At 54.1% G+C, this 20024-nt stretch overlaps 2 protein-coding genes across 2 annotated transcripts; both read right to left on the bottom strand.

Annotated features, from left to right (window-relative positions):
- Positions 1-6385: 6385 nt before the first annotated feature.
- Positions 6386-7768, bottom strand: HOXC5 (homeobox C5). Its single transcript, XM_007081410.3, has 2 exons — positions 7315-7768; positions 6386-6600 (listed from the first exon to the last, which is right to left on the bottom strand). Exons 1-2 carry the CDS (start codon positions 7766-7768, stop codon positions 6386-6388), a joined length of 669 nt encoding a protein of 222 aa, XP_007081472.2.
- Positions 7769-10641: 2873 nt separating this feature from the next.
- On the bottom strand, positions 10642-12512 carry HOXC6 (homeobox C6). The gene is made up of 2 exons (XM_007081411.3): positions 12016-12512; positions 10642-11299 (listed from the first exon to the last, which is right to left on the bottom strand). Exons 1-2 carry the CDS (start codon positions 12413-12415, stop codon positions 10992-10994), a joined length of 708 nt encoding a protein of 235 aa, XP_007081473.1. The 5' UTR covers positions 12416-12512; the 3' UTR covers positions 10642-10991.
- Between the last annotated feature and the right edge of the window lie 7512 nt (positions 12513-20024).

Below are 20024 nucleotides of genomic sequence, written 5' to 3'. Positions count from 1 at the left end.
TGTTTAGGGAATAATCACTGTCAGAATTTGAATTCAGGGCTGGAGTCCATATCCACACCTACTGTACACCCTAATCTCGAGTCTACGTCTATAAAGCCCAGTGAATTGGGTAGGACCTCACCGGGGGGGGGGGGAAATGGGAATGATCCAGAGGACGCCTCCAACTTCAGATCCCTGTACAATTGATATTCACCTCGAGGCACATTGTTAGAACCAGAGAACGCAAGCCAAAGACTCCCCAGAACTAGTTCAGGGACAAAGAGAGGGGCTAGAATATTCTCAGTATCGCTTGTCCCATTTGTAGCTGAGAAAGGGTGGACTCAGGGGCTAACGTGGGTGGTGAGGGAGGGAAAGAGGAAGAGGAGTTGAGGGGAAAAGTGAGACAGAGACCCAAGTACTTTTTGGCTGATTGGTTTGTGGGGCCCATGTGACCCTGCTTAGCGCATTTCTGATTGGTTGTCTGACCTTTTCTAGGGTTAAAGACCTAGGAACAAAATCAAAAGCTTCCCAGGTTGACTGGGGCACCTTGGCACCTGGTTGATCACCCATTCCCTGCTCCAGGAGACCCCAAAATCAGGTGTGGGGGGCGGGGTGGAAAACCAAGAGTCTCAGGCCCAATTTGTATTTGTCTTTCTTCCATTTGTGTATTGTGTATTTGTCCTACAAAACAGCAAAAAACTGGCCCAGGTATTTGAGAGGAAGGACGATCTATTACTACTGGGGCAGGAAGAGAGGGTGATACTTAAATGGAACTGTTGAGCTTAAGACACAGAAAAGGAGATGAAGAAGTCATAGAACCCCCAACAGACGTTGCATAAATCTGTGAAACAGAAACACACACCCCTCTCCACAGACAGGAAGGGAATGGACTGCAATTTGGCCAGGAGTCTGGGAAGGCTGAGTTTGCCTGGGTGTGGGACTCTGGCCCCGGCTAAATTTTTGATTAAAGGCCATTAGACTCGCTCCCTAAAGCCCTATAGAGGCCGGCGGAAGGGCAGAGTCAAGTTAGAGACCAAGGAAAACTCCAGTCTCCCTGAGGTTTGAATGGAAGGTTTCCAGAAGCCCTTAAAATCACAGACTGGTGGGGAGGGGAGAATGGAGAGGGCCGCTTATGAGAAAGGGAGAACCTGAGAGTTAACTTTTTGAATGGGCTACTGGGGAAATCCTCTGGGATGCTCACGCTTCCCTGGGAAATAAAGGAGTGGGGGGGGGGGATGGTGGGAAGGCCCAATCTTGGCGTGGGACAGAGGGCTCCAGAGGGAGGGCATCCGGGAGTTCCCCATGTCCCCTGCCAGCGCTCCTCACGCAGGCGAGAGCCCGCTAGAGCCAGGGATGGGGATCGGCTCAGACACCGGTGTCTTTGGGTCTCTGTTCCCCTTCACCCTCCTGGAGTCTGCCTGGGCTCTCCGTCTCTGCTTCAGTCCCGCTTCTTCCTCAGTTCTTTGGGCAGCAGGGGCACACTGACAACATCCTCTCCCCGTCCCCCCCCCCCAACACTTCTCCACAAAAACGGTGTCCAGGCCCGCCTCGAGCCCTAAGGCAGTCCTCCCCCCTGGGTAGGCGCTGACCTGGCTCGCCCCCTCCCCTCTCCTCCCCTTTCCCTGGGCCTAGGCCAGTAGCCCTCCATGGGCCCGCCTTCCTCCCTGCTTCGGAATCCCTCGAGATATGGGAGATATGGTCGGCCCCTTCAAGGAGCCTGAGTTTCTATGTCTTCCATCCTGGCTTAGCTCCGGGTGACTCATGGGGAGGGGTAGGCACTTGCAGGTGTGGAGGACACGTGCCTCCCGTGCCCGACGCCTTCACTGCTCCTTCCTAGAAATCTTTAAGGTGCCCCAGCCTGAGACTGGCCCCAGGAATCACTGCCCATATTGGGCCCTGATGGCTCCATCCCCCAGAGGCCACTCTCTCCTCCGGGCTGAGGATCTTTCCTGGCCAGCCCAGTAAAGACACTGCCTCCACTCTCCCACTCATTTACACTCCACTCACAGCAGAACCTCTAGGCCTCCGGGCCTAGTTTTACCTCAGACAAGGGCTAGGGGTGCCAGCAAAGACCCCAGCAGCTAGAGGGAGGAGGCACGAAACCACACTGGCCCCAGCCAGACTAAGACCCCAGACTACAGACGCTGGGACAGCTGCCCACCCAGGCCTGGTGGTGAGGAAAGAGAAAGCGCTTTGGGACTCCCTGGATTCAAACCAGCCACCTTCAAGATGCTTCTGCCATTTCAGGTCGCAGCCTATGGGCTCAGAAGTCCCAACGCCTTCCCTCCCGGCCTCCCTCTCCAGCTGCCTGACCTGCCGTGGCCCAAGGGCCGAACTGGCCCCTCCCTGGCCCAGGGCCCCCCAGGTGCGCTTGCACCTAGAGTTTACACACTCTCACCAGCACCCAACACCCATGTGTGTGCCGCAGTCTTTCTTCCCAGCTGAGGAGGAAGAGGGGGTCAGGAAGACCTAGCAAAGCTCTAAAGAACCCAGGCCTCTCTTTACCGCAGTTGACTCGCAGCTGGAGGGAATAAAGGGCAGGGAGGGGAGGGCTGGTCAGAGGAGACAAGCTCCCCCATCCTCCTACCTCCCAGCGGCTTCTTCTCTTCTTCTTCCACCCTAGCCTGGGGATGCCCGGGGAGGCCTTCTTCCCCTCCCCTTAATGAGTGGGAACTGCCTCCTATCTTGGGGAGGGGGATTAGGTAAATGGGAGAAAGGGTCAGAGAGAGAGAAAATTAACTTACAGCGTTCGCCTGGGATTCATTTGCGAAGATGTAACTCTCACCATCATCCCCAGCGCCGTAATCCCCTCTAACTGCCAGGCCCTCTGTCCTAGCATTAAACCTCACCAGCAGCTGCGTGGCTGGACAGTTAAGATTATATATGATGTAAATATATTGTGGGTTTGTCAGCTCTCCCTACACCATAAAACTTGGTTTAATGACATCACGTGGTCCCCCAAGAGCCACTCACGGGCTTGCCTTCGGGCCATTCACATAAATAACCTCCAAAAGTTTCAAACTCCTAAATTCACATAGAAGCCGTGCGTATTTCTCTAATGCTCAGTTACACTAAAAAGCCCTTGTGCTGCTCCTTTGCCCCACCCCCACACCCCCCTTGCAGGGTGGGGAGGGGGGAGAGGGTGGATCCTTATTTATTTATTTATTTATTTACTTACTTATTTCCATAAGGACCTGTCGCCTTCGAGGTCGTGTTGATATTTTTTTTCCTCCTATTTTTTTTTCCTCCTCTCTCCTCTAATTGCTCAGAGTGGGCCGTGTCCCCCTCTTCCCACTCCCCCGGGGAAGGTAAGTCACGCTTCTTGCCCTTTTTTCTCGCTGCCAGAGGGGGTGGGCTTCAGGGCAAAGTGGAGAGGCAGGCTCCATGGTCTCTGCTTGGGACCCAGAAGCCCCTCCACCAACTTTCCCAGAGCAACGCCAAATCCTGGTACTCGCAGATTGTTCCAGGAGGCTGGCTGGTGGGAGAACCACCTCAGACTTCAAAGCAGAGGCCTCTGCTCGGAGAGAAAGCGAGGGTCTGGGCGGTACCTACTCCCAGTGTAGGGGAGTGCGTCCGAGGCCTCTGGCTAGGTTGTGGCCGCTGACGCCGCTGGAGCAGAGGCTGGGGCCTGGGCGCAGGCCTGCAGACTGACAGGAGGGGCAGGGGCGGGGGCGGGCGGGCGCGGCTGCGTCTACCCCAGCCCGGCCAACCTCAGTCAGCACTCCAGCTGCTCCAGAGAAAGAGAGGCCTTCACCCTGCCCTGCCTTGGCGGAAGGAGGCCTTCAGTGCAAGGTGGGGCCGGTGCGCCCTACCCTGCGGGTCTGAGTCATATAGGCCCTGGCCTCGGCCAAGCCCCTGGTTCTATCCCTGGGGCGGTGCGTCCTCTGGGGAGGAAGCTCAGGACCTCGGCAGCCCGGGATGCCGGCGCGCGCGATGGCGGGCGCCACGGCCTCTTTCTTAGTTAACTGTTACCCACTGGAGACGCCAGTGCTTCTCCACGCTTCACCGCTCGCCCAATAGTTTTCCTCAGCATGGAGAAAAAATTAAAATAACTCCCTGAAGAAAATTACACATTTTATTTGAGAGAGAGAGAGAGAGAGAGAGTGAGAGATTGAGAGAGGAGCCGAGTTGGTGCTAGGCTGGGCAGACTGCTGTGTGCTAGTCATGGAGAGACACTACGGGCGCCCTAACCTGGCCTGAGTGCAGGGCGAAGGTAAGGGTACAGCGATGGGTGCAGTTCAATAATCATTTGTCCAGACCTCCTACGTGCTAGGCATGGGGTGAGGAGAGGCTCCTGGGTTAAAAAAAAAAAAAAAAAAAAAAAAAGACAGATGGATAGCTTAGGCAGTGGGATGCAGAGAAGTCAGTCCTTATAATAAATCCAAGGAGCATCAGCATTAATAATCATAAATATTCCCCTTGCCCCTCCCCAGAGTCTCTCTGCTCCCTTTCCCTCTTGGCTGCTATAGCAGTCTTCTAGCCCAGCTCCTGAACCGCACCCTCCCCCAGTGTGGGGGGCCTAGGCTTGGCTCCAGGAAATCACCCCGTTGTGGGAGGCAGGAGAGGAAATGCAGTAAAGTTTTATGGACCCTTCCCACATTTGTTTCTCCTATAAAGTACTTCCTCCCCCATCCCATCCCAGGAGCCTGGGGCAGAGCAGAGCCTGGGCCTCAGCCAGCCTCGGGCACCACCTGAATTATCTGACTTTCCCCCTTCCCCTTAGCCCACCCTCCCCCTCCACACAAAATCCCAGAGACTGAGACAAATGATGGCAAACAGACAGGACTCAGGCACCAGTCTATGCAGCTCCTTTCCCAGCTAATTGTCCTGCATAGCCTTAGGCCCTAGAAGTGGGGAAGCAGTCAGAACATTTCCTGCCAGGCAGGTACCCTGTAGATTGCCCTCCCTGCTCCCATCTCCCCCAGTATCATAAAAAGCTAAGACACATTTCCTCCAACTCCCCCACACCCCCTTCACCAAGCAGTACCAACTCTTCCTGCGGATATTTCTGGGACCAAACGGGCCCCTGGGCTGAAGGCTCAGCCCTCCCTCGATGTCCAGCCAGGCCCCTCAGGGACCCCCTGGCCCTGGGAGAGATCTTCAGAGGTATCACGGAGCCACCAGTCCCTGCAAATTAGCTCTGGCAAGCAGTGGAGGCTGCTGCCAGTCTAGAGACCTCAGATCCAGCCAGCCAAGGTGGGAACGGGGTGCAGAGGCCTGCAAGCCTCGGAGAGCCACAGCAGGGAAAAAGCCAGTACAGACTGCCTAGGTGCCCTCCCCTTTCTCCAGAGGCCCTTCTGGGAACCAGGGATCTGGAAAGGAGCTCACTTACACCTTCCTCTTCTCAATACCCCTAGAAGCTCCTAAGAATTCTTAAAAAAAAAAAAAAAAAAAAAAAAAGAGGCTGAAAGGCCGTGGGCCTCCCCTACACCCCAGAGCCCACTTAGACACTTTTACCCAATACATGCCCCAAACAGAGAGGCACTGCTGCATCTTTAGTCCTGTTCTCTCTTTGTCTTTATTTGATATGACAAAATATAGTTTCAGGAAAGACCTGGAGTCAATAAATAGTTGGACAACAGCGAGGGGGCAAGAGGGCACAGAAAGTCGTGGCAGGGACTACTGGGCAGCCAGGAGCCTCTAGGACTGCTTGCTGGGGTCCAGTGGCAAGGAACCCCAATAGTTGAGCTAGCTAATGGTCTGCGGCGGGGGTGGGGTGGGGAGGACCTGAGAGGACATGCAGAGGGCGCAGGCTGGAGAGGTTACCGGGCTTAGGGATGGGGGAGAAGGTTTGGAGAGCCGAGGGCAACCGAGGGGACCCTAGGCGGACCTACAGCCATTCCCCCCTTTCATATGCAAATCATTTAAAAACCGAACAAGGAGTTTAGTCGCTACAACGAAGCACCCCGAGTCTGGCGCCGGACTCCGCCAGGCACAACCACTCTCACCAGCCCGCAGCCCGCAGCCGCCTGGCCAGCCTAAGCCAGGAACAAAGGAGAGGGGAGGCTGGAGGGTCGGGGCGCGGGGCCTGGGGCGCCCGCAAGGCCGACCTTAACTCCGGCAGGCCGCTCTGGGGCTGGAAGCCTGAGAGGCGGCCCAGGCCAGGGTTCCTTCGGCACCAGCCGGTATACCACAGCCCTCTGGAGAGCCCGTGCGGAGCTTGCCCTGGGCCCCCCCGGTGCTAAGCAGAACTGAGGGGAGTCCGGGCAGCGCGGGCAGCCCCGCGGGAACCTGGGGTCGGTGGGGATGCGGAATGCCAAGGAAAAGCGCTTTTGTCTGTGAGGCCCGGGAGCCGGTGCTGCAGCCCCCGCCCTTGCCCCAAAATATAGAGAGCGGAAAACCGAAAAGGAAAGGCGCAGGGACCAAAGCGGGCTCAGGGCGCTATCTGCGGGCCTCCCCGCTGCCTCTAAAGGGCCTCTTTGCTTTTCATTTTGGAATCTTTCTTCCACTTCATCCTGCGGTTCTGGAACCAGATCTTGATCTGTCTCTCGTTGAGACACAAGTTGTTGGCGATCTCTATGCGCCTGCGGCGAGTGAGGTAGCGGTTAAAGTGGAATTCTTTTTCCAGTTCCAGAGTCTGGTAGCGCGTGTAACTGGTTCGGGACCGCTTGCCGTCCGTCTCTGGAATATAAACCCCCCCAAGCCAGGAAGGGGTGAATAGCGTGCAGCGCCCCAGCGTCCCGACCCCAGCCCAGGCCCCCACCCGCGGCCGGAGGGAGAGGAGGCGAGCAGGGCAGGAGAGGCCCAGCGGGCCGCAGGCGGGCCCGGCCCAGCCCAGCCTAGCCCAGCCTAGCCCCGGGAGAGGCGCCTCCGCCCTGGCAGGAAACTTTCCGCCGCAGCCTTCACTCAGCAAGCCGGAGGGGCTGAGGGGGTTGGGGGGAGAGGGAGACCCAGGCTCGGACCGAACAATAAGCACCCTCGAGATCCGAGCACCGGGGACCCCCCTCCCGCCCCTCCCGGAGTCGCTGGAATCCTCCGGAGCGGCCAGCGCCGGCCGAGCCGGCTCCACAGGGGAGGGAGGGAGGGAGCCGCGGGGGGATCCCCGCTCTGGAGCCCCGCGCTCCTCACCCTTCAGATCCCTCTATTTTTTTAACTCCCTCCCTCTCCCCCCAAAATTGAATATTGCCTTTTATACACGTTTTGTTCCTATGATCCAATTATGTCGTCGTAAATTTGGGCGCACACAGCCTCTAAGCCTTTTAGTGGACAGTTTTACGAGCCATTGATGCCTGGATCGTAAAATTTATGGCCGCAGGTTTTTTTTCTTTATTTGCCCCGCATGGCCTATAAAACCCAGGCGGACCCGAGCGCGCAAAATGAAGTCCTAAAGTTTACCGTGGCTCATGTGCAGTTTGGTCATCCACGGGTAAATCTGTGGCGGGGCCGGTGGCTGGCTCAGTCCGGCGGGCTGCCCTGTCTGCGCCTGCTCCTCTTTGATCTCCCCACTGCTCTTAGCTCGCTCCTCCAGCGCTGGGCGAGCCGCCTTCTGACTGTACATCCCGGGGTTCAGAGGAGCCGCTTCATCTCTGCCCAGAGCGTGTCCCGGAGCGGCCGCGGCGCTGCAGGCGGGGCGGTCGGGGTGAGCCCGGGGGTTGGCAGCCATGTCTACCCCGTGGAGAGAGTTGGAAGGCGCAGGCGGTGGGAAAGTGATGCTTAAGTCCAATCCACCGTAGCAGTACCTGGATGCCTGCACCTCTGAGGCCGATCCATAGTTCCCACAAGTTTGCATGTTATAGGCAGGGATATTGGGGCTCTGCTTATAGAATGAATTGGCTACGTAGGAGCTCATGGCGGGGAGGGCCCCAAAAAAATTTCTGCACCCTTTTTGATTAAGGGTGATTTGTGACTCTTTGAAGTTGAGGGGTTTTTTGTTCTCCAAAGTGCACAATTTATAGGTGGAGATATCTCTTTCTTTATCCTATGCGCTCTTCCCAAATAAGGGAGCCTTAAATAGAGTCACGTGACTCGAGCGGCCACTCATAAATTTGGCTTGATGACCTCCGGGAGGTTAGTGATGGAAGCCGGCGAAACGCATCTTGATATGTTGGCAAAGCCCAACCAAGGGGGAGAGGGAGTGAGAGAGAAAGAGAGAGAGAAGGGGGAGAAAAAAAATGGTTCTTGGAATTGGGGGGTAGCCGGGACAACGAGCCCACAGCGACACCTGGTGCCTACTTGGAGGAATTGCAGCCTGGCTTCTCGCCTCGCCTTCAGACCGCTGAATTTTCTACCCTGTAGAGGAGAAGCTGGTTGTTGCTGCAACAAACCCTTGAAATGGCCTTTTAAATTGTGTTTAATTTTAAGAAAAGATGAGGCCTCATTTAGGATACAAAAACTAACGGATATCTCAGTCCTCCCCACCCCCAGAGCCTTTCAATCTCCAAAAATGGCTGAGGAAAGGAGATTGGGGGGGGGGGGAGGGGGAATCTGCCCAGGCTGGAGATCCCAGGGGATTTATCTCAGTTTCTCTAAACTAAGTGTCGAAGTCCCTCTTCTTGGAGGCCCCAAGGCCCTGCTACTGCTGAGGAGGCGACTGTCAGCATGGGGAAGTGAACCCAGTCCCTGGAGAGGTGGACAGGATGTCCAGAGAAGGAGGGGTCCTGGATGGGCAGAACTGGATGGGGGGGCGGGGGTTGAGGGTCACAAATCCTAGAGTCCTGGGAACTCTGGGATGATCCTGGAGGTGAGGATACAGGGGGAGTTGGGTAGACCTCACCATGTTTGGACTCCAGAGTGGCAAAAGGCAATTCTGTGTGTGTGTGTGTGTGTGTGTGTGTGTGTGTAACCAGACACAATGGGCTTGGAGGACTGCTCTGTATCCCTATGCATGATCCTCATGTGGTACCTTTGCCAGATATTTGAGATAGAAAATAGATGTTAATTGAGGGCATAAAGAAGCAAGATTCAAGCTTCCACAAATATATGAGCATGGCAGAGGAAAAGGCCTGTTTTGTGCCCTTTTTGGAAAATGCCTCTGTAACAGGTTTTCCAGGGACCTAGATGCAGAAGGTCCACAGGAGAGCAATTTCTGAGCTATTTGGAGGCGTGTAAAGGACCTGGCTGGGGGTGGGGGATGGGGGAGGTGGGCAGGTCAGGCGCCTGGGCAACCTTCACAGCCTGTGGCCAGGGGCTCCGCAGCCATTCGGCCCCTTTCCGAACCCCCTCCCCTAGCCCCAAGTCTTATTCTTTCTTGCCTGCCTCTCCCCAGGAAATCCCCGCCCCTGCCAGGAGAAGCCCCCCTCCTGCCCCCCCGCTGGCGGAGGCGCTGGAGGGGGCGCTGGCGGGGATCTGGAAGGTCTGGAAAACTCTGGCGGATTTTTTCCCTCCGGGAGACCCCCTCACCACCTCACCCCCTAGGTCCACTCAGGTTTCTCTGTCTGGGCTTAAGGAGAGAAGGCCTGAGCTGGGGAAAGGGTTAGGGTAGGGTCTGGCTGCGCTCCTCACTCGCCGAGTTTGAGGGGAGAAGAAGGAGGAAGGAAGCAGATTGGGACTGGGGTTGTAAGGAAGAAGGAATTTTGTCCCAGCCCTGTCAGGAGTCCCAGAGCAGGCTCAGTTTCCAGGCTTTCTTTTTCGAGATGTCCTTGAATCGCTCAATCCCTGCGGAAGGGCTCAAATCCCGCGGTCTTCTCTTTCCCCTCGGCTCTCCGCCTCCGCCACGTTTCGCAACAGTCGGCCTGGCGCGGGCCCGGGGGGCTGCTAGCGCCGCGCCCCCCATCCTCACTCCCAGAAGTGGACGGGAGAGGCCCTGGTGCCTGGAGAATGCTTCTTTTCAGGCCCTTGGGGGCTCGGGGTTCAGAAGCCGAGGACCCCAGACTACCACAGGCTGGAAGAAAGGCCTGTGTGCGGCTGGAGACCAATCCGAGCAACCGGGTTTCTCCCCCCACCCCCAACGAGATCCTATGCAGCCTTTTTTTTTTTTTGCGGGGTGAGTGTGTTGCTCCGCTGGGAAGCCCAGAGAGGCCTCCCAGCTCCCCCAGCACGTCCACCAGGAGAGCGGGGAGGCCCCGGCTCTGCGCCCAGCTCCCGGGAAAGGCGAGCGCAGGGGGCTGGGGGCTTGCAGGCGGCGGGCGGACGCGGGAGCGCTCGGAGCCTGCTCCAACTTTCACCCCAGGCCGGCGGGCGAGCGAATTAACAGAAATCCCAATATAAACTTTTAAAAATAATATCAGTTTTATTAAATATTCGAGAACGGATCCAGAGGTCGGATTTATACAGGAGGGTAACACGAGGGGGATTTTTTTTTAATTTATTTTGTTTTCTCCTACTGGCTAAACAAACGTCATTCACTTTTTTTTTTCTCTCTTTTTGTAATTTTCCCTCTTTTTTTTCCCCTTTTAAGATGGGATTGAAACACGGACGGTGCTAAACATAAATATAAATACAGAGACCACAAATACAGCTAAAAATATTCACACAGAAACGGTCACAGTTTGTAATATGCCATAATGACCCCCAGGATTCTTTAAATACAATTTGCCTGGGCTGGGCATTTGCTGGGGCAGAGGGGCCGGGCAGGGGCTGCGGGGAGGCCCTGGGGGTTGCTGTGGGGCCACGACGCGCTCTCCTTGGGCCTCCCGCCCTCCCCGGCTGCCAGGCCGGGCCCTGAGGCCCCGGAGCGGAGGCCCCGGCCCCGGGAGCCAGCTCTCCGCGCAGGGGCGGGGGTGGGGGCGCCGAGGGGGTGGGAGGCCAAGTCCTCATTTGGAAGGAGATCTGTGGAGCTGAAGCGAGGTTCAGGGACGGAGCCCCCAAGGCCTGGGCGGGGGAAGGGGCCTGCAGAGGAGCCGAGAAAGGAGCTAGCGAGGGAGCAGGAGGAGGAGGCGCGTGGTGAAAGAGAGTTTGTGCGGTGAGGGAGGGGTCCAGAGTTGACTTTCAGGTCCATATTTGACTCCCTAATTTTGTTTTAGGGAGTCAAAACGCATCAATTGTGCCAGTGATAAATATAGAGGGTGTGATTAGGAGGGAATTGGGGGGGAGCAAGGGAGAAGGAGAGAGAGGGGTGACAGGGACAGTTCTGGTCACTCTTTCTGCTTCTCCTCCTCTGTCTCTTCCCGCTTTTCCTCTTTTCCGCCCAGGCTGTCGGCCGCGGCCCCTCCGCCGCCCCCTGAGAGCGTGGACGTGAGATTAGATTCTTTTTTCCACTTCATCCGGCGGTTCTGGAACCAGATTTTGATCTGTCGCTCGGTCAGGCAGAGCGCGTTGGCGATCTCGATGCGCCGGCGCCGCGTTAGGTAGCGATTGAAGTGAAATTCCTTCTCCAGTTCCAGGGTCTGGTACCGCGAGTAGATCTGGCGACCGCGCCTCCGGTCCGCTCCATAGCCGACCCCTAGAGATCCGGGCACAAAACACACTAAAAACAATCAGCAAGGCATCCTCCGTAGACGATTTAGCCTAGCAAAGTCCTGACCCTCCCAACTTGGCCAGCAGCTGACGGGCCCCCTCAGACTCCAGCCTTCTCCCTTTTGCCCTGCCCCACCCCCACTGGGGGTTCAGCCAGGATCCCAACTTCATTCAGTCCCCCACCGTATGTGGGTGGGTGAGTGTCCCAAAGAAAGGGGGGGGGCAAGAATCAGGCAGAAAGCTGTAAGTCTAAAAACTGGTTTTTGAAAAATCCCAAATACTGGGGATGAGGGCCCCATTTCTCAACGACTGGGCTCCCCCACTTCCCCAAGCACCCTAGCTCCTTGGAAACTTCTCCCCACTTCTCTGCCTCCTACTCTCCCCCTCCTTTCTCCTCAGCCTGACTCGACTTTGGGGGGCTCCCCTACCCTTTGCCCCCTCCCCTCATACCCTGCCCTGTTCCTGCCCCCTCAGCCTGGAGCCCTCCAATGCGTCAGGGGCCGAGGGGGCCAGGCCCCTGCGAGCAAGCGGGAGGCGAGCAGAGGGGGCAGAAGAGGGGGCCCTGTCTCGGCGTCGGCGAGGAGACGAGCGTGATTGTTTTTATGGGGCCATAAAAAACTCTCTCCGCCCGTTCTTCTAGGGAAGCCGGTCATAAAGCCAGTTCAGTTTATTTAATTTATATCTCGGAGCTGTAAAACTCACCACTGTGCGAATTCATTCGCTGCATCCAGGGGTAAATCTGGATACTGGCTTTCTGGTCCTGGGGCGCAGTCCTGCCCTGCTCAGAACTAAAATCCTGAGCGATTGAGGTCTGTGTGTTATGTCCTAAGGTGTTTTGTCTGCAGTTTGAGAGCATGTCTTTCTCCTGGTAAAAGGAATTAGATCCATAGTCATACGGCCCCCGGCTGGAACTGAACACGACATTCTCCTGTGGCGAATAAAAGGGAGTCGAGTAGATCCGGTTCTGGGCAACGGCTGCTCCATAGGTCGAGAAATGCCTCACTGGATCATAGGCGGTGGAATTGAGGGCGACGTTGGGGAGGACGTCCTGGCCCCCGGCGAGGTGGCAGGATAAGGAAGGGTTAGTGAAGTAGGAATTCATCCCTTTGCCTTTACCTGGTCGGGCTATGATTTCTTTAATATTTATTTCTGTCTCCAGTTTGTACTCGGAACTAGATGGTTATAGGGACGGCTCCAATCCAGGACAGACAAAATGACAAAGTCAGCTGACCCCCTTCCAGCCAATCGCAAGCCAGATGTCAAGAAGGGGGAAAAAAATCGCTTCTGCTTCTGTTGATTCCCTAGTTGAGACTAAGTGTGTGCTTTGAAAGTAAGACTTGGATTTCTTTTAAAAATATATATGTTAGGGAACTGATTTGGAGGTGAGAGAAGGGTGAATATGCATTAGCAGGGCCTTGGGGCCCAGGAAAGAGGGGCTACACTGCTAGGAAATCTCTAAGCTCCAGCTAACTTTACTGTGCTGTGGCTAGAGCCAGGGCTGGAGAAATCCCTCTATTTTCGATCCGATTTCATCGTTTGTATCTTCCCCCTTCTAAAATTACACCCCGATTTCTCCATGGGAAGAGCCCCTTCCCAGCTCAGGGGGGGGGGGGGAATCCCCAGAAATCCTGCAGGAAATCCTGCTTTGACCCTCCATGGAGTGAGTCCTCATCACTAAGCCAGGATTCCCCCACCCCAGTAATTAAAAAAAAAATCAAAAGTAGAAAGAAACTGCATAAAACGTGGCGCTCAGAGGAAGGAGAGTGTGGCTGGTAGGCTTAGGTGTAAGGGGGATGTAGGGAGTAAGTAAGTCTAAAGGGGGTAAGGATGAGACTTCAGGGTACAGTGGCGAGCTAAAGTAGGCAAAAGGGCCATGCATCCACTTCCTCTTCCTTTTAGCCTCCTTCTGCCTCTCAGAACCCCCTTTTTGGGGGGAAGCTGCTGCAGCATTTTGGTAGAAAAGGGAAAAATGTATGAAAATACAATAGAAAAAGAGAGAAAGGAGTAAAAGGTGGGAGAGAGAAAGGAAAATAAGGAAGAAGAAAGAACTCTGAGAATCTTTCTAGACACATCAACTCCTGTTTATGTTGGTGAGAATTTATGATTTGGAGCCAGGGAGGGCCGGTGGGGTAATTCACATAAGATCCAGGCAGAGAGACAAGGCTGGTGGGGCTCTGAAGGACAGTTAGCGTCTGGCAGGCTCGAGCCCCTACACAGGTCAGAAGCCCCTTGCCCCTGCCAAGGGAGGCACCCCTGGACCTGAGCCCTGGGGGCTTGGGAGATTCCAGCAAAGGGCTCCTGGGGAGCTCCCTCAGGGGCCAGCCACACCTGGTAGAGCCGGGCCTCTCAGCAGCCCCCACCCCCATTTTCTTTCCACCTTGGGGCCGAGAAAAAGGAAGGGAAGGTTAGGAAAAAGGCAGCTGAGTACGAGGCTTCTGAGGGAGCCGCAGTGGGCGAACTGAAACAGCGGAAGGTGTGCAGATGTGGGTTTTCTCCTGATTAATCCAAACTTAATTTGATATCGTGACATAGACTGAAAATGCTTTGAGTTGACAAAGAGGGGGCGGTGGGGCTAGCGAAGGAAGCAGTGGAAGCTCATATTTTTCTCTTCACCATTTTGGGGGGGGGGGGTGGCTATAACAAGAACCCGGATGTCGCCGGATTTTATGATCTTTTCCTTCTGTGTAACAAAGCGGAGTAATCAATGGGTAGCAATAAAGCCATAAACGGGACTACGCTGGGAAAAAACTCGTTTATTCATCTTCTGTAACGTTAAGGTTTCCCTGGAGTGTCGCTAGGGGGGAAAAATAAAGTTTCGAACCCCAAAGCAGACAGTGTGTAGGAGCTGGTGGAGACAACATGTTAGTTAATACATGAACCTCGTTAGGGGATTGAGGAGTCTCCCTGTCTGACAGTTTGTGTTGGCTCTTAAAAATACAGCCCCAAACCTTCAGAAAGGAGGGAAATTTGCTGATATTTAAAAGGGTTAAGGGAAAGACCCCCATATTATAAAGGTTCCCCCTTGTGGACCATACTTTCTTCTACCCAGCGAGATAAAAGTGAAAGATTGAGGAGGGTTCCAATTTAAGAGGGAAATTCTGAGAGGAGTTGTCTCATTTGGGGGTGCCATGGCAGGTACATAAACACAGACACCAGCGTGACTTGATTTTTGCTCTAGAATCCAGCTGTCCTCAAATTCATGGCATGCCTGGACAGAGGTTTTCAACAGCTGGCTGGGGCTCCAGGCCCCCTGGAGGGCAAAGAGGTAGAGTGAGAAAGAACTGGGGGTGGGGGGAAGACCCAGAGGGCTGAGCTAAGAAACAAGTCAGCGCACCCTGGACACAAGTAGCCGCTCCCAGAGTTCCCAGCCTCATTTCTGCCCTGAGGGTAACAGTGTAACACATAGAACAGGCCGGAAGAGAGAATAAGTTCCCTCCTCCCCGCCCCCCCCCCATTTCAGAGAGAGATTGCTAGAGGGATAAATCATGTCAGTGATATTTCCTTCAAGATATTAAATTGTTGCAATGTACAACAAATTGAATGATGGAAGATAGGATGTCTTAATGAGGTTTCGTTTTCAATGAGTGTTGATTTTCTATGTATTTTTAAATCTCTTTTATGGGTGGGTGGGTGGGGGAGTGGGGGAAGGAAGGACCTTGGAAGAAAGAAGGGACTTCTAGGGAAGCATGTGCTGCAGCTCCCCAGCAAGGATGCCTGGCTTTCCTTGAGCCCTTCCTAAACAAAGTCTGGAGGGGAAAGGGGCCCCAAAGTTGGGGATAGTCTCATTTGGGGCCTAAAAGCAGTGGGCGCGGGGGTGGGCGACCTGAGGAGCAGAATGTAAGTCTCAGCCCCGGAAAGTTAAGTGTTTTATTACGTCCCTAAACAGAGGGCAGAGACTGAAAGGTCTCGCCGATTTATAATGAACAGAAACCAGCTGCTGAGGGAAAAAGGCAGAAATGCTAGAAGGGGGAGAGGAGGGGAAGCAGAAATACAAATAAATTCCCCCACTGCTTAAAGATTTTCAGCCAAATTAATTTCCAACATACTCTCCCCCATCACCTTCCATTCCTGAGAAAAGAAGCCTCCTTCTTTCAGTTGGATCTTTAATTATGCAGCTGAAATTTGCTGGAAGGATTCGCTCCAAGGGGGGAGAGCAGGTCAGATGAGCCCGATCTTCCCTCCATTGGATTATATTTTCCTTTTCTCATCTTACGTTAATTTTATTTTTTTGGCAAAAGAATGACTGTCTATGGGGGGATAGCTGGGACTTGGGTTTTTCTAAATATATTTATATTTTCCTGTTAAATTTGTCTGAAAACAATTATGGAAACTCATCAGCAGAAGCAAGAACAGATGTTTTATTAAAACTGCAGTTGAGCTCTGTAAATATGCACAAGTCCTGGGAGGGGTTGGGGGGGGACTTGTTCTTTGTTTCTATAAAACAAGCCTAGAGCAATCAGAGAACACCCCCATCAGGCCCGCAGGTCTCCGAGTTGCTCTGCCCCTTGGGCCTCCGGAATCAGGCATTCCGAGGGGGTTTGGCGGCGAAAACAGATTTTCACTTTCGGAGCTGTAATTAGTGGATTCGAAACAGAATTCAAAAAACACAGTACAGGAATAAAGGGGGAGCGTTGCCGCTCGCTGCTCCAGTCCCCCTATCTCCCCAGCCCAAAACACATGCTTTTCATGAGTGCTAATTATAGGAGAGGGACCTTCTGCAGGCGCCATGGGCCTGCATGGGGGGCAGTCACTGGCCTGGAGTCCCCAAGGCTATGGGGTGCTCTGGAGGCTGGGCACTTGAAGGTTTCTCAGAACAAGTCAAGCGCTCCTACCCCAGCCTGAACCTGCTCCAGGCCAGGGGCTGGAGGCCCGGGGCAGCTCTGAACTGGGGAGAGGATAGGTGTGACTGGACTCTGGCTGGGAAGGGGTTCGTGGGCAGGCCTCATCTTGCCTGCCTTTGCTTTCCACTCTGCTCTGGGAAATATATTAATTTCTTGGGGAAGGGGATCTGAAGTGAGAGGGATGAGGTCTGGAATTTTTGCTGGACGGTCTTTTCCAGAGGTCCCGGTTAGTTTGTGTTCTGCCAGTCTTCTCTCTCTCCCTAGATCCCCCACTTCTGCGCAGATGTCTGTGACTCACCCAGCCTCGCACACAGATACACACACTCCCTTTCGGGCTGCCCGCGCGCCACAACTATAGCTCGCGCCTCCGGAGGCTGCTCAACGACCTGGACACCGGGGCCGCCAGGACTCAGCGCTCGGCCTGGGCGCTTGGCTGCCTGGAAGCCTCTGCAGCTGCCGGACCCACCCCTGCCAATTCTCAATTCTGAGAGCAGGGGAAGAGCGGTTGCCCCACCAGCCCCTTCTGTGCCACTGGGCAAGGGCCGAAATCCCTCTTGCAGAGAAACCCCAGTTTCAATAATTGTTCAGCTCACCTTACAATTGCACTGTTTGGTTAAGGCTTTGCTGTTCTAGAGTGGTTGCTCAGTTGGCCCGACTGGCTTATGATTAGAATTCTTTCAATTGAAAAATTGAAAAATAAATCCTACTCCAAATGTCTAGTGTTTTGCGTATAAGTTCCTTTGATCTCCACAGAATCCGGAGTAAAAGGATTGCAAAAAGAGAGTCTCCAAGTCTGCCAGAGAACCTGAACGCGGCAAACTGGGTCGGCTTGGGGACACCAAAGCATAGCTCACTCAAGGAGCCTCCAGTTTCTGCCAGATATGCTCCGGGGAAGTTGTCTGAGCGCATGCCTCCCCATGCACACACTGCATTCCAAAACAGAACGTTCCTCCTCCTTTCAAAGTTCAGGCATGGAGACACTTGGAGAAAAGCGAAATTTGACACATCCAACCCGGAAATGGATCCCATTTGGGGGTGCTGATATTCTGGGGACAGGGCCCAGGCTGGCCAGCTGAATGGAGTTGGGGGTCAGCAGGGAGGGGAGAAGGAGGAAGAGGCCAGATGGGGCATGTCAAGTGCCTGAGAACTGCCCCAAACACCTCTGAGGCCTGGGCTGGCAATTCCTCTTTTGAGCTAAGAGGCTGAGAGGCTGCCCAAGCTGCTTTTGCTTTATTTGCAATTAAGCAGAGAAGAAAGGTACATGCAGAGGCTCTGCTAACTCACGTCCTATTTTCTCTCCTCCCTCTCTCTTTCCAGATTTCTTACTGACCTTTCTTTACCACCACTCCACTAGGCCAACACAAGCTCCCACAATGCCATTTGTTTAGCTTCTCAATTCACTTCACTAACTGAAGGTTAAAAAGGAAAATAGATCCCAAGCATCTCTGTCCCATCCCACTCAGCCCTGAGCCCCTTTGGGCTCCCTTTGGAAGAAATCATTTCTGGCTTTTGGGGGCCTGGCCCCCAAGCATCCCACCTCTGTCCCAAGCAGCTGAATACCAGCTGAGGAGAGGGCCTTTGGACACAGTATCTCATCCCGGCTGGGCATAGGGAGGGAACTCAGATGCTGAGTGACATTTCAGGGCGGAAAAGCAAGTGGCCCTGGTTGGCCCAGGAGGAAGAATGAGAATCTAGAATATTAAGAATATTTTTGGCCCCCAGAATGAGGCCAAAGGATCCTCAAATTCCTGGCTTCTCATATCCCCTCCCCACTAAGCACTGCTTGGACCCACTTTGTTGGTTTATGAGCATTGTAAAATTCAGGAGCATGGCATTTATGACGTCACAGTGAGTTGTCATGAGGAAATTGTAAATGTCATATAAGTTATATACAGTAGGAGTTTTGTGTGTGGGGGGTGTGCCCTGCCTTTTTTTTTTTTCCTTTTCCCTTTTCCCCTGGCGTAAGTTCTCCCAGTTGAAAATAAAATGTTATTATGTTCTGGAACAATAAGCCAACAATGAAACATCGTCCTCATTTCCCTATAAATAATTTTATCCTTTATTGTTTGCAGATCTGAGAGAACCATTTAATCTGCACTGGCGAAAAGAGAGAGAGAGATGGGGAGGGGGGAATTAATTTCAGAAACGAGAATATTACTTACTTCGATGATACTCTTTTAGATTTGATAGCCAGGAGCAAGATTAGAGGCAAACAGCGGCCTCTCCGACTCTATACCTGGCGGGATTGGAGATTTATAGGATCTTTAGCGAAGGGGCAATTTAATTTTGTAGGATTTGCTTAAATTCACTGCTATTTTGGGGGGCTGAGGAGAAGGGAGGGTGAGGGGAGAGTGACAACACTTTATCTAGTTTTATGCATCCGCCAACATTACCCTGATTTAAAACCCAACAACCTGTGTCTCAGGGAAAACTCCTGCAGAAAGGAGTGGAGGAGTGGGGTAAGGGGGGCTCGGCTTCCTCAATGACTGTGGCCCCCTTAACCAAGCAGTTGCCAAGGGGAAAGAAGAAAAGCCGGAGGCGAGGGGAGGGCAGCTCTAAGTCTCTCCACCACCAGGACACCCGGAGGTTTATGGTGTCCCCATAATTCCCCCAACCCTATAAACAGCTGCCCTATTTTAGGCCGATTTCTGCTTCGTCCCCTGGGAAAGAGAGAGTGAGGGAGGAGGTAATGGCCGGAGCAGGGTGCCGGAAAGGGGAGGGAGCAGAGGATAGCGCCGCACTTTGTTCTCCTGGGTGAGTTTGCTGGTTTGGCGGGTTTCTGACGCAGGGTGGCAGCAGACAAAACAAGTAAACAACTCACAGACACAATAAACAGGGGCGGCTGCAGCCACAGCGGCAGAGGCCGGGGGGCTGCGTAAGGGGCACAATTTGGGGGTCATGTCACTCCAGCACCCACGGGTGGCCGAGGTCCAAAAGCCCAAGGCTGCCCCCAGCGCTGGCAGGAGAAGGTGGAAGAAGGCTGCATGTCTCGGCACCCGGCACCCGCAGCGTGTCTGGACAGGAGTCTTGGGAGGAACCTGATTGCCTAGGGAGTGGAGGAAAGCCCCACTAGCCCCTTTCCTGTTCTTACTTTCTTTCAAGAGCTTTTCACGGACATTTATATTCTCCCCTGCTCTGTCTTTTCGGGGCCCCAAAAGGGAGGAAGGCTAAGAAAGGAGGCTGTTAATTCCCAGCCCCGGGCCACACTCAGTGCCCCAGGCCCACAGGCAGCTAGACCCAGTTTCTTCTCCGGCTCTGCCGGTCAGTCTTCGCCCCGCTTCGGTAGGTAGCTGAGAGAATTAAAACGAAATCTCACCCGTAACCGGATCTGCCTATTTGGGAAGCGTAGAGAGCCCCTAATCTGCCCCCCAGACAACGCAGGCAAATCTGGGGTCCGGTGAGCAGGGGCAAGAGCAGGGATAGATGTTCACCGCACCCCTAACCCATTCTGTCTCGCCTTCTCCACCAGCCTTTTCAAACAGCTTCCCCAGACTACTTCCCAGAGGCCACCTTATTAACTAGCCACTCAGATCTCCTTTGCTGTCCCAGCAATGCTTCAGGCACCAGGGCCTAGCCGAGTGCTCAGAACTGCTCAAACGTCCACCTTACCCACGAAAACACGAAAAGAGCTTCCCACAAAACTCTCACTTTCAACACAACAGTGTTCCCCTGGTAAACAGCCTCTGAGTTGGGGAAGTTTGGGGGGGAAGTGTGGAGAGAAAGCCGAAGGGATTCAATATTTCCCTGGCCCAGCTGCTTGGACTGTGAAGGCAATAAGGTCTGAGAGAGCCTTTGTGGCATCCGTTGGTTACTGGAACCCGCATACTCCGATTCCAGCGTGCACACATTTGCAGGAGAGCATGCCCAGAG

Source organism: Panthera tigris, chromosome B4, assembly GCF_018350195.1.
Source record: "Panthera tigris isolate Pti1 chromosome B4, P.tigris_Pti1_mat1.1, whole genome shotgun sequence".
In the NCBI taxonomy this organism is placed as follows: Eukaryota; Metazoa; Chordata; class Mammalia; order Carnivora; family Felidae; genus Panthera; species Panthera tigris.
This window is presented reverse-complemented; position numbering and strand designations above follow the sequence as displayed.

Coding starts and splice junctions, on each gene's coding strand:
- HOXC6 (XM_007081411.3), bottom strand. CDS start 12,415: ATGAATTCCTACTTCACTAACCCTTCCTTATCCTGCCACCTCGCCGGG. Junction 11,300..12,015: donor GCGAATGAATTCGCACAGTG/GTGAGTTTTACA, acceptor CCGGATCTCTAG/GGGTCGGCTATGGAGCGGAC.
- HOXC5 (XM_007081410.3), bottom strand. CDS start 7,768: ATGAGCTCCTACGTAGCCAATTCATTCTATAAGCAGAGCCCCAATATC. Junction 6,601..7,314: donor CAAACTGCACATGAGCCACG/GTAAACTTTAGG, acceptor TTTATATTCCAG/AGACGGACGGCAAGCGGTCC.